Source organism: Brassica napus, chromosome C4 (genome assembly GCF_020379485.1).
Source record: "Brassica napus cultivar Da-Ae chromosome C4, Da-Ae, whole genome shotgun sequence".
Classification (NCBI taxonomy): domain Eukaryota; kingdom Viridiplantae; phylum Streptophyta; class Magnoliopsida; order Brassicales; family Brassicaceae; genus Brassica; species Brassica napus.
In genome coordinates, this window is record NC_063447.1 from 60,558,053 (window position 1) to 60,573,447 (window position 15,395).

General features: G+C 33.9%; 3 protein-coding genes across 6 annotated transcripts; all 3 read left to right on the top strand.

The window, feature by feature from the left end:
- The first annotated feature begins 6,549 nt into the window (after positions 1-6,549).
- On the top strand, positions 6,550-10,695 carry LOC106394937. 4 transcript variants are annotated; one of them, XM_022701549.2, is made up of 17 exons: positions 6,550-6,624; positions 6,876-6,956; positions 7,034-7,139; positions 7,227-7,382; positions 7,450-7,512; positions 7,580-7,639; positions 7,729-7,815; positions 7,915-8,001; positions 8,104-8,190; positions 8,274-8,369; positions 8,457-8,534; positions 8,633-8,710; positions 8,813-8,884; positions 8,959-9,039; positions 9,137-9,439; positions 9,522-9,791; positions 9,873-10,695. In XM_022701549.2, the coding sequence occupies exons 2-17, from the start codon at positions 6,891-6,893 to the stop codon at positions 9,953-9,955; spliced, it is 1,773 nt and encodes a 590-aa protein (XP_022557270.1). In that variant the 5' UTR covers positions 6,550-6,624; positions 6,876-6,890; the 3' UTR covers positions 9,956-10,695. The 4 variants fall into 4 exon arrangements, with proteins under 4 accessions (XP_022557270.1, XP_022557271.1, XP_048611178.1 ...); XM_022701550.2 differs by having other exon boundaries at positions 8,633-8,701; XM_048755221.1 differs by lacking the exons at positions 7,729-7,815; positions 7,915-8,001.
- A 192-nt stretch (positions 10,696-10,887) lies between these two features.
- LOC106391651 lies at positions 10,888-11,568 on the top strand. The gene has a single exon (XM_013832346.3). The coding sequence runs from the start codon at positions 11,092-11,094 to the stop codon at positions 11,236-11,238; it is 147 nt and encodes a 48-aa protein (XP_013687800.1). The 5' UTR covers positions 10,888-11,091; the 3' UTR covers positions 11,239-11,568.
- Positions 11,569-12,154: 586 nt separating this feature from the next.
- Positions 12,155-13,795, top strand: LOC106431078 (uncharacterized protein At5g39865-like). Its single transcript, XM_013871886.3, has one exon. It carries the CDS (start codon positions 12,551-12,553, stop codon positions 13,637-13,639), a length of 1,089 nt encoding a protein of 362 aa, XP_013727340.1. The 5' UTR covers positions 12,155-12,550; the 3' UTR covers positions 13,640-13,795.
- Positions 13,796-15,395: the final 1,600 nt, after the last annotated feature.

The following is a 15,395-nucleotide window of genomic DNA, read 5'->3' on the forward strand; positions in this document are numbered from 1 at the left end:
TGATGACTTGTTGATCTTCTTCGATGGCACGGATGATTCGCTACGGGAAATTTTACAGGTCATGAGGGACTTTCAGTCTAAATCAGGACTTGCTCTAAACATTAGGAAGACTTGTGTTTTTGTAGATGGAGATGAGTCTGCGTCTACTACTCTAGCATCAGATTTTGGGTTGGTTCGTGGCAGTCTACCAGTTCGTTATCTGGGTCTCCCACTATCTCCACACAAGTTAAAGAAGCAAGATTATCAGCCCTTAATTGATAGAATAAAGCTCCGGGTTTCCTCTTTGTCGACTAGGAGGTTATCTTTCGCGGGGCGGCTGCAACTGCTAAATTCAGTCATCTACAGCATTATAAACTTCTGGGGATCTGTGTTTCCGCTTCCTACGGCGTGTCTTGATTCTTTGGAACAAATCTGTAATGCTTTTCTATGGACATGGGCACCAAGTTCAGCTAGGGGGGCGAAGGTTTCTTGGGTGTCTGTGTGTACTTCAAAAGAAGCCGGAGGCTTAGGGCTAAGGCGTTTAAGAGATCAAAATATGGTATATGGATTAAAACTAATTTGGCTTCTATTTACTGGTAATGGTTCTCTATGGGTTGCTTGGATTGATAAGCACATTATAGGAAAGCGATTGTTTTGGGTTGATGATTTCACGAATCTTGGAAGTTGGATTTGGAAGAGTCTGATGGCTTATAGGGACACAGCAAGACAATTTATTACTTGTACTGTTATGTCTAGCCGAAAAGCACTCTTCTGGTTGGATGATTGGACTTGGATGGGTTCTCTTCTACATTTAACGGGACCAACGGGGCCGCAAGTCTCAGGAATTTCTATTACTGCCTCTGTCTTTGAGGCGTTAAGCGAAGGACGCTGGACTACATCACGTAACAGACATCACTGGATTCTGAAGAACCTGACTTCTTTTTATGGAGGAACTCCCCTCATGACCCACCGGATATTTTTTCTGCCTCCAAGGTCTGGAATTTTCTAAAACCTATTGAAACCCTTTTGCCTTGGTTTTCCTTAGTTTGGTTCAAACAGAAAATTCCAAAGCAAGTTTTTATTGCTTGGCTTACGTTTAGAGATCGCTTGGCCACCAGAGATCGCCTCAGCACATGGGGCATTCAGGTTTCACCAGATTGTATGCTGTGTGGTGATGAGAATGAAACCAGGAATCATTTGTTTTTTTACTGTTGCTTCTCTAGAGAAGTGTAGAATTCCTTCTTCGACCAATCAAGTCTGAACCCACCAAATACCTTTGAAGGTGTGGAGGCTTGGTTGAGGTCCTCGGCAGTCAGAAAAGAACTGAAGCCTCTTGTTCTCCTAATCTTCCAAGCGACAATTTATTTTCTATGGAAAGAGCGAAATTCCAGATTGCATACTTCATCAAGCAAACCATCTCAAGTTGTTATAAATGAATTCCAACTTCAAATAAGGGCAAGACTTCTGGGTTTGGACAGAGAGATATGGTTCACTACCTATTCAGTTACCACAGCAACTTTGAGACACATAAGAACAACAACATATCTATCTCTTTGGTTTGAAAACTTCCAGCTTCACTAGCCAGGTCCTTCATCATATTGTCTGCTTCACACGGGTTGTTTGCTCTTTTTTCTTGTATCTTTCTTTTATGTTCTTTCACTTTTTTTTCCTTTATTTTTATGTTGTAAAGGTACTCTGGAAAAGAAGAAACATGAATGAATAAGTATTAAAAAAAAAAAAAATTCTATATAATACATGTTTAAAGGTGTTTGTCTATAATGGTCAAGTTATAACGAAACTATTGAGATATTTTCAATAGATTATTGCGCCGATATGTGTAAGATGCGTGAGATTCGGCCAGTGCAAAGTCAAAGTAAAACATTCAAATTGTGGCCATCTTATAAACCCAGAATATTTATTCGCTGTAAATCCATTTTTTTAATACTCATTCACTGTATCTAACACGAGCGAAAAAGATGCTGGATTTGTGTGTCAACAACTGTCAGTGCCACGTCAAATTAATCTAATCATGGCCGTTGATTTCGTAAAACAAATATTCGGTGGGACCCATTATACCTGATTCTCGGTGCCAGTAAGGTCGTTATGAATTTTCTATTCCACATATAGTTTTCTCAAGAGTCCTAACTCCATAAGTGCAAAGGAGATGTTCTCTTGAATGACGAGTCTTCTTGTTCTCCCCGAGCTGTAGTTTTTTCGAGAATCAATAAAATAAATGTCAGTCAAAAATTACCCTCTTTAGCTCCACAGAATATCAGCCAAAATATGGACAAAATATCGATGAAATAAATTTGTTAAGAATATAGGTTATAAATAAAAAAAAAGAATATAGGTGACAATTTTTTGTCATTTGTATATGTTAAACTAATAAATTTATTTTGGTCTATTTTTAATAAAAGTACTATTTTATTTTATTTAAAAATTAGAAATAATTTTTTAATAATTTTTGAAAATTTTCCACAAATTCTCAGTATAAATTATTCGTCAAAAATTCTTGAAACAATTTTAAGAAAAAAAATTCAATAAAAAATAATTCACGCATCTTACACATATCGGGTTGTTTGCTCTTTTTTCTTGTATCTTTCTTTTATGTTCTTTCAATTTTTTTTTCCTTTTTTTTATGTTGTAAAGGTACTTTGGAAAAGAAGAAACATGAATGAATAAGTATTTAAAAATAAAAAATCTATATAATACATGTTAAAAGGTGTTTGTCTATAATGGTAAGTTATAACGAAACTATTGAGATATTTTCAATAGATTATTGCTCCGATATGTGTAAGATGCGTGAGATTCGGCCAGTGCAAAGTCAAAGTAAAACATTCAAATTGTGGCCATTTTATAAACCCAGAATATTTATTCGCTGTAAATCCGTTTTTTTTAATACTCATTCACTGTATCTAACACGAGCGAAAAAGATGCTGGATTTGTGTGTGGACAACTGTCAGTGCCACGTCAAATTAATCCAATCGTGGCCGTTGATTTCGTAAAACAAATATTTGGTGGGACCCATTATACCTGATTCTCGGCGCCAATAAGGTCGTTATGAATTTTCTATTCCACATATAGTTTTCTCAAGAGTCCTAACTCCATAAGTGAAAAGGAGATGTTCTCTTGAATGACGAGTCTTCTTGTTCTCCCTGAGCAGTAGTTTTCTCGAGAATCAATAAAATAAGCCAGTCAAAAATTACCCTCTTAGCTCCACGGAATATCAGCCAAAATATGGACGAAATATCGATGAAATAAATTTGTTAAGAATATAGGTTATATAAAAAAAAAGAATATAGGTTACAATTTTTTGTTATTTGTATATGTTAAACTAATAAATTTATTTTGGTCTATTTTTAATAAAAGTAATATTTTATTTTATTTAAAAATTAAAAATAATTTTTTGATAATTTTTGAAAATTTTCCCCAAATTCTCAGTATAATTTATTCGTCGGAAATTCTTGAAACAATTTTATGAAAAAAAATCAATAAAAAACAATTCACGCATCTTACACATATCGGGTTGTTTGCTCTTTTTTCTTGTATCTTTCTTTTATGTTGGAAAAGAAGAAACATGAATGAATAAGTATTTAAAAAAAAAAAAAATTTATATATAATACATGTTAAAAGGTGTTTGTCTATAATGGTCTAGTTATAACGAAACTATTGAGATATTTTCAATAGATTATTGCGCCGAAATGTGTAAGATGTGTGAGATTCGGCCGGTGCAAAGTCAAAGTAAAACATTCAAATTGTGGCCATCTTATAAACCCAGAATATTTATTCGCTGTAAATCCGTTTTTTTAATACTCATTCACTGTATCTAACACGAGCGAAAAAAGATGCTGGATTTGTGTGTCAACAACTGTCAGTGCCACGTCAAATTAATCTAATCGTGGCCGTTGATTTCGTAAAACAAATATTCGGTGGGACCCATTATACCTGATTCTCGGTGCCAGTAAGGTCGTTATAAATTTTCTATTCCACATATAGTTTTCTCAAGAGTCCTAACTCCATAAGTGCAAAGGAGATGTTCTCTTGAATGACGAGTCTTCTTGTTCTCCCTGAGCAGTAGTTTTTTCGAGAATCAATAAAATAAACGTCAGTCAAAAATTACCCTCTTTAGCTCCACAGAATATCAGCCAAAATATGGACGAAATATCGATGAAATAAATTTGTTAAGAATATAGGTTACAATTTTTTGTTATTTGTATATGTTAAACTAATAAATTTATTTTGGTCTATTTTTAATAAAAGTACTATTTTATTTTATTTAAAAATTAGAAATAATTTTTTAATAATTTTTGAAAATTTTCCACAAATTCTCAGTATAATTTATTCGTCGGAAATTCTTGAAACAATTTTATGAAAAAAAATTTAATAAAAAACAATTCACGCATTTTACACATATCAGGTTGTTTGCTCTTTTTCCTTGTATCTTTCTTTTATGTTGGAAAAGAGGAAACATGAATGAATAAGTATTTAAAAAAAAAAAAATCTATATAATACATGTTAAAGGGTGTTTGTCTATAATGGTCAAGTTATAACGAAACTATTGAGATATTTTCAATAGATTATTGCGCCGAAATGTGTAAGATGCGTGAGATTCGGCCAGTACAAAGTCAAAGTAAAACATTCAAATTGTGGCCATCTTATAAACCCAGAATATTTATTCGCTGTAAATCCGTTTTTTTAAATACTCATTCACTGTATCTAACACGAGCGAAAAAAATGCTGGATTTGTGTGTGAACAACTGTCAGTGCCACGTCAAATTAATCCAATCGTGGCCGTTGATTTCGTAAAACAAATATTCAATGGGACCCATTATACCTGATTCTTGGCGCCAGTAAGGTCGTTATGAATTTTCTATTCCACATATAGTTTTCTCAAGAGTCCTAACTACATAAGTGCAAAGGAGTTGTTCTCTTGAATGACGAGTCTTCTTGTTCTCCCTGAGCAGTAGTTTTCTCGAGAATCAATAAAATAAACGCCAGACAAAAATTACCCTCTTAGCTCCACGGAATATCAGCCAAAATATGGACGAAATATCGATGAAATAAATTTGTTAAGATATAGGTTATAAAAAAAAGAATATAGGTTACAATTTTTTGTTATTTGTATATGTTAAACTAATAAATTTATTTTGGTCTATTTTTAATAAAAGTACTATTTTATTTTATTTAAAAATTAGAAATAATTTTTTGATAATTTTTGAAAATTTTCCACAAATTCTCAGTATAATTCATTCGTCGGAAATTCTTGAAACAATGTTATGAAAAAAAATTCAATAAAAAACAATTCACACATCTTACACATATCGGGTTGTTTGCTCTTTTTTCTTATATCTTTCTTTTATGTTCTTTCACTTTTTTTTTCCTTTGAATGAATAAGTATTTAAAAAAAAAAATCTATATAATACATGTAAAAGGTGTTTGTCTATAATGGTCGAGTTATAACGAAACTATTGAGATATTTTCAATAGATTATTGCGCCGAAATGTGTAAGATGCGTGAGATTCGGCCGGTGCAAAGTCAAAATAAAACATTCAAATTGTGGCCATCTTATAAACCCAGAATATTTATTCGCTGTAAATCCGTTTTTTTAATACTCATTCACTGTATCTAACACGAGCGAAAAAGATGCTGGATTTGTGTGTGAACAACTGTTAGTGCCACGTCAAATTAATCCAATCGTGGCCGTTGATTTCGTAAAACAAATATTCGGTGGGACCCATTATACCTGATTCTTGGCGCCAGTAAGGTCGTTATGAATTTTCTATTCCACATATAGTTTTCTCAAGAGTCCTAACTCCATAAGTGCGAATGAGATGTTCTCTTGAATGACGAGTCTTCATATTCTCCCTGAGCTGTAGTTTTCTCGAGAATCAATAAAATAAACGTCAGTCAAAAATTACCCTCTTAGCTCCACAGAATATCAGCCAAAATATGGACGAAATATCGATGAAATAAATTTGTTAAAAATATAGGTTATAAATAATAATAAAAAAAGAATATAGGTTACAATTTTTTGTTATTTGTATATGTTAAACTAATAAATTTATTTTGGTCTATTTTTAATAAAAGTACTATTTTATTTTATTTAAAAATTAGAAATAATTTTTTGATAATTTTTGATAATTTTCCAAAAATTGTCAGTATAATTTATTCGTCGGAAATTCTTGAAACAATTTTATGAAAAAAAATTCAATAAAAAATTAACGACAAACGGTCGATAATCCGTCAAAATTTCCAAACAAATTGTCAACGATTTTTTTCTTGGCAGAATTGACCCGGTAATTTTTTGTCGATAATTAAAATCAAACTCATTTACTAAATCATGATCAAATGTTGAAAATTTAAAAATAAAATTGATATAAAATATTTTGGTTGTATATTCTAATGTTAGTCATAATCCTTATCTATTTTCACATATTTTACCTCAACAAATAAAACTCATAAAATAAAATATTTAAAAAGATTATTTAAGAAATAGTTATGTCCGAGAAAAATCTAATAGTTATATAAAGTATAGTTAAAACTTAGGGTTTTTCTATTCTTCAGATAATTGTAATGAAAAGCGTTGACCTCTTGATGACTTCTTTTCCCTGAGCTAAACCAAGTTTTCTCGTGAAAAAGTTTCAGGTATATTTCTTTAAAACTCATCATCTTCATCACTTTCACAAGCTCTGCAAGAATTACTAAAACTCAGGTTTTTCCTCGTTGATTTATTTTTATTTTCCTCTTTTTTTTATTTCACTCTGTTTCGTTCAGATACTTTTCCTTATGTACTAATGAATCTTTAATCCACATGAAAGAAACTTTATTTTAATTTTTTTAAAAGAAAGAATCTTTATATTAAGTCAAAAGAGAACGTGATATTTTTTTTTTGTCAGGAATCTTCCAAAGATATGGAAGAACCACGTCAACCAGAATCTCTATCCAGCTGCCGTAACGTTTCAGACGTCGCATACTATGTAACGATCACAAAACCTCCAATTTTTTGACCTAGCTCTGTTCTTCATCTCTCTGTTTATTGTTGCTCTGTTTCCAGGTGAGGAACAAGGTCGAACTCTGTATTCAAAACTACATGAGCTTGGAAGTTACCTCCAAGTATCTTGAGAAGACTTACCAGATTAGTAAAAGTGTCACCCACATTGGTAAAAAAAAAAAAAAAAAACTTACTTTTCTTGATTCCATCAATGGGTTTCTCGATTAAAGTTTTGATTTTTATTCTATGGGTTTAGTTTGGGAGCAGCTTCGAGAAGAGAATCCAGTTTTCTTCATTAACTTCGAGTTTCGATGCCAAACGGTTCTTCAGATGAGGTTGTTCAACGATATGCTGACTAAGCAAGCTGTTCGGATGTTCGAGGATGGGCTTATTGATATTTGTGATGCTTCACGTACGTTTAACTTACACACACTTATCTTTTCCTGTATCATCATCTACTTAGATTTTGTTATGTGCAGCTTCTGTTAAGGCTTTTCTTCGTCGACAACACCCTGAGAGAGTTCATCTTATGGAGACATCAGGTAAAAAACAACATGTAAAGGCTCTCTCTCTATTCTCTAACTTTGAAATCTCTTTGCATTGTGTTAGCTTCCAAGACAAAGCTGAGTTCTGCAAGCTTAGCAATGCCTAATGCAAATGGTCCATCAGGTGAAAGCCTTACAAACTTTGGTACTTTACTCAGTGAGTGAACATTTTTTTACCTCCAAAGACTTTCTTCTGTCTCTCTGTTTCTGCAGTTGCACAGTCTCAGAATCCTTATGATCAGCACAATCAAGTCCTTAATCCTGCAAGCTTTGCAATGCCTATTCCAAGTGGTCCATCAGGTAAAGCCTTACAAACTTTGGTACTATAACTCAGTGATTCAAAGTTTGGTTTCTTGCATTTTTTTTGACTTCCAAAGAACTTGTCTCTCTGTTTTGTAGCTGCTCAGTGGCAGATTCCTAATGAGCAGCTATATGAACACCTTTATGCTTCAAGCTTACCACTGTCTGATGCAAATGGTCCATCAGGTAAAGCCTGACAAAATTTAGTACTACCAAAAATGATCGAAAACTCGGTTTCTTGCACTTTCTGGCTTCTAAGAGTTTTCCTCCTGTCTCTATGTTTTGCAGTGAGGCAGCTGCCTATTCCTTATGAGCAGCAAGATCAGCACCTTTATACTACAAACTTACCATTGCCATATGCAAATGGTCCATCAGGTAAAGCCCAAAAAATGATCGAAAATTCGGTTTCTTGCACTTTCTGGCTTCTAAGAGTTCCTTTATGTCTCTATGTTTTGCAGTGACGCAGTTGCCTGTTCCTTATGATCAGCAAGAGCAGCAAGACCAACACCTTTATACTACAAACTTACCATTCCCATATGCAAATGGTCCATCAGGTAAAGCCTTACAGTATACTCAGTGATTCAAAGTCTGTTTCTTGCCCTTTCTGGCTTCTAAGTTTCTTCTGTCTCTATGTTTTGTAGTGACGCAGCTGCCGATTCCTAATAATCAGCAAGATCAACACCTTTATACTACAAGTTTACCATTACCAGTTCCATCAAGTAAAACCTGTTGTACTAATATTATACAGTGATTGAACATTCAATATCTTGCACTTTCTGGCTTCTAAGAGTTTTCCTCCTGTCTCTATGTTTTGCAGTGACGCAGCTGCCTATTCCCAATAATCAGCAAAATCAACCTCATCAGGATCCAAGCTCTGCATATAATGGTCATATTTGTAAAAAAAAAACTCAAAATTCACTCTCTTCTCTTCTCATCTTATCAACCCTCCTCTTACTTAAGCATATGTATGAATCAGTTTCCTATTCTTTCCCTGTAGGTAACTCTCTTGGAGATCCAGCCTTTGAACCAGCAGATACTGAGGATTGGATGCTACTTCTTGATCCTAAATGTAAAGAAGAAACTCAAACCTTACTCTCTCATTATATTAACCCTTTCTACTTAAGCATTCTTTTTCTTATATAGTTGCCGACCTTGGAGTTCTACCACCATTCCCACCAGAAGATACTACTAATCCATGGCCTTCTTCATCTGATGATCTTCCCTGTAAAAGAAAACACTAAACCTTTCTTTCTTTTTTTTTTATCTCTCATATGTTTATACCCTTCTACTTAAAGCATTCTCTTTTTCTTTCCCCCAATAGATACTGATCCTATGCCAGAAGACTTCTCCGCGTTTGAGCTTGGAGGCGATATATTAGAAGGAATGCATCCCAATGAACGGCAACAACACCTAAACGGACAGTACCAACCCCATTGGCAGCAACAAAACCTCCAAGTAGAAGGAAGCAACGGGTTGGCAAATGGAGAAATCACTGATGAACTGTTATGTAATAACTTTGACATAACCCAATCAATGCAAATGGATACAATCGTTCACCAGCAACAAGCAGGAGGAGTAAACCCTCACCATCTTGAGTCTGAAGCTTTGAACAATCGAGATAGTGGTAAGCAGCAAAACCCTTTTCACACACAATACAAATCTGGTTTGTATTACAGCTTAATCCTTCTAACATTTGAGCTTTTCAGAAGCAACACTAGTAATGCAGCCCAGTGAACAGCCACAACACCAAAACGGACATTACCAGCCGCAACAAAACGTCCCAGTAGAAACGGTGCAATATGGAGGAAGAAGCAACGGGGTGGTGAATGGTGAAAGCAGTGACCAGCAGTTCTGTAATAACTTTGACAAAAACCATTCAAAGAGAATGTTGTGTACAAGCGTTGTTGATGAGCAACAAGTAGGAAGAGTCAAACGTCATCAACCTGAGTCTGAAGCCTTGAACAATCCTAATAATGGTAAGTACCAAAACCCTTTTCTCCACAATACATATCCTTTTTGTCATCTCTTAATGATTTTTTCCTACACTTCTCACTAAGGTGATGGGACACAAACAAACCAGCAAAGATCTCCAGAGGTAAGAGCAACGTCAAGGTCCCTGAAAGAGTGGGGAGCAATATGAGAGGGAACAGTAGTGTTCTTCTTCTTGTTTTGTCAATTGAATACTCTCCATTAGATTTAGATGAGCTTTCTTCTTCTTCCTGTAAGTTTAGACCCACAAGACTTTTAGGAGATTTATTGATAAACTCTTTCCAAGTTAAAAGCTAAGACCAGATTCAAAACTAATGCAAAGATTGGATCTTTCGAGACACTAAGTAACTCAAAATTAATCAAAACTGAAAGCAACTCAGAAACGTTGAGAATCTCTAAGAGAAGCAGTAGAGAACGAACCTCAATGCAGCCGCCAAGCACAAGCACAAGCACGAGATCATGTATGCATCTGATAAGCTGTGAAGAAGACTTTATCAGTAAGAATAGTTATGTTTTGTCCCACATCGGGGAAATAAAACTATTCTTTGTAGTATATAATAAAGAAAGTAACACTTTAAGCACGTCGAGTTCAGTAACGCGGGCTTGTGATCCATGTGGAGACTATGAAGTGATGGGACGTTGGGTCGATCTCATTGGGCCGGGTTCGGGTTGGGCTTTATTCTGGCCTGCCCATACCAAGTTGGGAGTCGAGGCATGGTTCTTGAGCGAAGGCTCGGGAGTTGTGTTTCTTAGAGTGGGGGAGACTGCGTGAGGCTGGTTTCACAGAACAGCGTTTCACCTCCCTCTCTTGACGGTGGAAGGATAACGGGCCATTGCCTTCCGAGCCCACTATGACCCAATAAGCCGTTTCCGATTGAACCATCACTTTTTTTATTTTTTTTTCTTAAATTGGTCGTTTCAATTTATTAATGGCCCATTTTCGGAACCCGCTGTTGTTAACTTGATTTATTATTTAAAGGAAAAAGTGGTCCAAGTTTTTTAGAAAAAAAAATCAAAAATAAGTCCAATCATATGGGAATAATAAATTCGTCGGCTAACTTTATAGATGACATTTATTTTTGGTAACGCTCTCCTAGCTGGCCAGAAAGAGACTCGGCTGGTATCAACACATGGGCTACATGCTAGTGTTCAAAAGACCCGCATGTGGCACACGTTGCATATACTTTTATAATTCTCTCCTCGCTCCACCACTGGATTTTCAAGTGGTTTCACTTCAGCCAAATCAATCGTGAAGGACAGAGAGATATAGGAAGAAGCCTTATAGAAATGGCTATGCCTTTGGAAGTGGCGGTGCAGCTGACGAAAACGGTGTGGTTTGCTCTAAGCGGCTGGATTTTCACATGTTTGTATATCGCTGATGAAATCACCAGTTCTCTCAGAAACAGAGATATAGGCCATGTCCATGTCGGATGATCGGTTTAAAGATTCTTCATTATTTTCCATGCGCTCTCTCGTGACTTTAGAGAATTGTTTGTTTTTCATGTGTTTTTATTGCCATGATGAGAATCGTCTCAAAGTTACCTTAAAGTCGAAGTGTTTGTGTTTATTTATAGAGGAGATATGTGTAAGGTCTGTGTTATAATTTATAAATATCAGATTTCAGATATGTGTTTGTGTGCTTGATGTAAATGAAATCTGATATTTATAAATTATAATACTTCTGAATTTTTGTGTGTTTATGATTGTTTGTGAGAATAATCTCGAGCTTTTCTTATATATAATAACGAGACTTCTTGATGTTTATCAGTTTATGCTTCTTTCTTAGCATCTGTTTCCAGAATTGGTTACTTGATAGTGTCATTAATGATATGCGAATTTATACTCATGTTCGTCCCTTTATCGTTACATTCGTTAATAAAAAAGCTGGTTTTTGGACCTTTAGTAGAGTACTATTCAGATTCTCAAAGAAGTACAAAATTAAATCTACTAGCTTGTAGATCATATCTCGTCTAAATAGTATCACAGATGGCAGTTGTAATTAGTTATGTCTGAAAATAGGTTAATGTAACCAAGGTTTCACATTATTTTGGTATAAAGCAAAGAAGGGACAAGTTAAAAGTATTATAAACAAATTTAACGCGTTGGATCTTTCTTTAAGGATAAGTTCTTGTTAACTTTTTATAGAAAAATAAAATATTAAGTTTCTTCTTTTGCCCATCTTTCTTTTTTTTTTAGTTTTTATTTTATTTTTAATTATTCTCTTTTTGAAAAAGGCAAAGGCAAAAGTATCAAAGGAATCGTCAATGAGTGTGCCTTCTGCAATTCAGTTTCGTGTTTATTCTCTCATTTAACATAAAGTATTAGTGCACAACCCAATTTAATTTATAACTTCTTATATGAAGTTTCTGTAGGTTAGTTTTATACAATGTTGCCTCGTTTTAGTATGTTAGTACAAGTCTTTGGCCTAGTGCAAATTTAGAAGTTTACGCAATTTTTGAGGATCTTGACAATTAACAACACTTTATGTTTCTTTTTCTGAATTTAAACATCTAAAAAATAGGATCATATAAATACTTTTCTTAATTATCTCCAAATAAATTCAAAAACTGCCCTCGTGAAATCAACATCACGCCATCGTCTTCTTTCTTTAGTGTTTTCACCTTCTTCCACCTCCAACTTACATAGACAGCTCCTTTCCACCTGTTCTCTCTTTTTTATTATATTCTCCGACAAAAGAGAAAAACCACAAGAAACTCAGACCAGAGTGTTTAGGAACTTTAAAGTTATGGGCTCTTCTTCTTCTTGTTCTAACTCTTCTTGCTCTGCGTCACGTTCACCGCCGGAGAAGACACTCAACGCAACGACGGTTCCGAGAGCTTTCTCGTTCCCGATGCCGTCGGTTCACCACCCGCCGGTTAAAAAAGGCGACACGCACCACCTCGTCTCCCTCACGTCCACCACTTACGGTTCTCTTCTACACGTCGACCTCGACGTACAAACACTAAAGAATAACAAGAAGACGGCCGAACAAGACGAGTCGCTTGACTCGCTGTCTCCTGACTCGGTGATCAACACATGGGAGCTCATGAACGATCTCGAAGACGAGTTTGGTTCGACGAAACGTGACGTGGACGTTAATGGTTCTTACGAGCTCGTGAGAATGGAAGAAGATTGGGTTCCTCTGCCTTCTAAAGCTAAGCAGCCTTTGTGGAAACATATGGCTGAAGAGTCGTTTCTCTCTGGTTTGGATTCTAACATCATCTCATCTTACAAGAGAGCATTGTCTTCTAGACAACTAGGCAAGAACACAAAACCAGTCTCTTGCAGCCACTCTAATCAATCGGTTGTCTCTCTGAGTCCAGTGAGTTCTCAGTATTTGGAAGAGCAAGAGAAACCAAGATTGCTTGAAACAGAAGAAGACAACAAGACTATAGTATTGTACTTCACTAGCCTCAGAGGAATCCGAAAGACTTATGAGGATTGTTGCTACGTAAGAACAGTTCTGAGAGGGTTTCAAGTTGCGGTAGATGAACGTGACATATCAATGGACTCTGAATACAGAAAAGAGGTTCAGATTTTACTCGGCGAAGAGAAACCGGTTTGCTTGCCTCAGGTGTTCATAAGAGGCGTCCATGTTGGTGGAATTGAGGAGATCAAGAGACTCAATGATGGAGGTGAATTGGGAGAGATGTTAAAAGGTTTTCCTGTTTTTGAATCTGTGGGAGCTTGTGAGTGCTGTGGGGATGCAAGATTTGTTCTGTGTACTAGTTGTGGTGGTAGTACTAAAGTGTTTGAGGAACAAGAAGATGGGTTTAAGAGATGCAATGGATGCAATGAGAATGGATTGGTGCGTTGTAACAATTGTTGTCTCTAGTGATTGGATTTTTTGTTTTATTGATATATTTGATGTGAAGAGAAGACAAAACATTTAAGGGTATACTTGTGAGTTAGGATATGTTTTGGTTGGTTGTGTTCTTTGAATTGGTTGTGTTTTTGTACATTGATATAGGAAATGGCTTTTAAGGCTCAATCTGTTGTCTTTTTAGGCCCCAATTGCTTTTTCACATTGATGTTTGTACTTTTTTCATATGTTAATATTGATTCAAGAGTGGAATACAAAGTCGAATACAAAACTTCCCAAAAAACTAGAAATCTTCTGAAACCAAAAAATTAAAAAAAAAAGAATTAAAATTGAAATAAAAAAAACCTAAAAGAAAAATTGAAAATTTTGAACTAAAATCAAGATTAACAAAAAAAAATCTAGATAAGAGACAAGGAGTGTGACAATGAACCAAAAATCAGTAGGAAACTTCCAACTTAACATGTACACTAGATTTTGATCCGCGTTTTTTTAAAGCGGGGGATTAATTTTCTTTTAAAATTCTACAAATTTTTTAATTATAAGATTAAGTGTTTTTATATGTGATAACTATATACTCCCTCCGTTTAATAATAGATGATGTTTTGAAGAGTTATTGATGTTTCAAAATACATGATGTTTGATATTTTTTAATTAGTTTAAAAGTTATTGAAAACTGTGTGACCAATGATGTTTTATATTATTTTTGATGATTGACTGGATTAGATTTATTTAATATTTTTAGTGTTACTTTTTAGGAAAATGTGTATGTCTTAATTCTTGTGCCTTCATCCAAAATATCAACTATTTTGAAACAGAGGGAGTACATTTTAATTTTATTGATTGTTTATGTTATAATTATAGATATTAGATATGCTATAAAAAAAATTATATTTATATTTATGAAATTAGTTTTAAAGAAGTTAATTTTTTAGAAAAATATTGTATTAATTTTAATTTATTCTAAAGTATTATATTTATATAATAAATATATAATATCATTTCATAATTTAATTTTTTTTTGCACATTTTATTTTAAATGATAATATTTTATTAAATTATTTAGATGCATATATTTGTTCCAATTATATAAAAACACTACTATATAAGTTGAAACAATGAAAGCTATTTCTCATTACATATTTTAATATTATTCTTTGCAGATTTTTTTTTTCTTTGCAGATTTTAACTTTTAGTGATTATTTATTTACTTATTTACTTAGATGCATATATTTGTTTCAACCATATAAAACTCAACTATAAAAATTGTAAAAAGGAAATTTTATGATTTTGTTATTTCTCAGAATTAGGAAAATACACTACAAAAAACACATCAATTCATTTGTATCACATAAATAAATTATATTAGTTTAATTTATTTATTACCCGCAAAAATAAGTATACTTCATATGATTAGAAATATCTAATTATTCAAAACAAAAAAAAATCTGGTCGAAAAAAGAATTGTTATGGGTATGATAAAGTTTTACCGAAAGTAAATGCATATAGTTAATTAGCATTTATGGTTTTGTTTTGGTTTGTAAAGAAAATTTATTTGTTACAATAAATATAGGATATCTCTATTATTTTGTAAATATGATGAAAATCTAAGGATAGAATCCTAAATTTTTATACTAGGGATTCTTCTTTAATAGTATATGTATAGACAAAATGAAGAAGGGTCACCAACAGTGATGCAACAGCAACAAGCAGCACTAAATAAACTTTTTTGAATGAATGTAAAATTTATTCGTAGCAAAAATTATTTTAT

What these genes read in the sequence shown, in the direction of transcription:
- LOC106431078 (XM_013871886.3), top strand. Translation starts at nt 12,551, where the DNA reads ATGGGCTCTTCTTCTTCTTGTTCTAACTCTTCTTGCTCTGCGTCACGT.
- LOC106394937 (XM_022701549.2), top strand. Translation starts at nt 6,891, where the DNA reads ATGGAAGAACCACGTCAACCAGAATCTCTATCCAGCTGCCGTAACGTT. An exon ending in TATTCCAAGTGGTCCATCAG is followed by an intron (nt 7,816 to 7,914) that starts GTAAAGCCTTAC and finishes TCTGTTTTGTAG; the next exon opens with CTGCTCAGTGGCAGATTCCT. An exon ending in ATATGCAAATGGTCCATCAG is followed by an intron (nt 8,191 to 8,273) that starts GTAAAGCCCAAA and finishes TATGTTTTGCAG; the next exon opens with TGACGCAGTTGCCTGTTCCT.
- LOC106391651 (XM_013832346.3), top strand. Translation starts at nt 11,092, where the DNA reads ATGGCTATGCCTTTGGAAGTGGCGGTGCAGCTGACGAAAACGGTGTGG.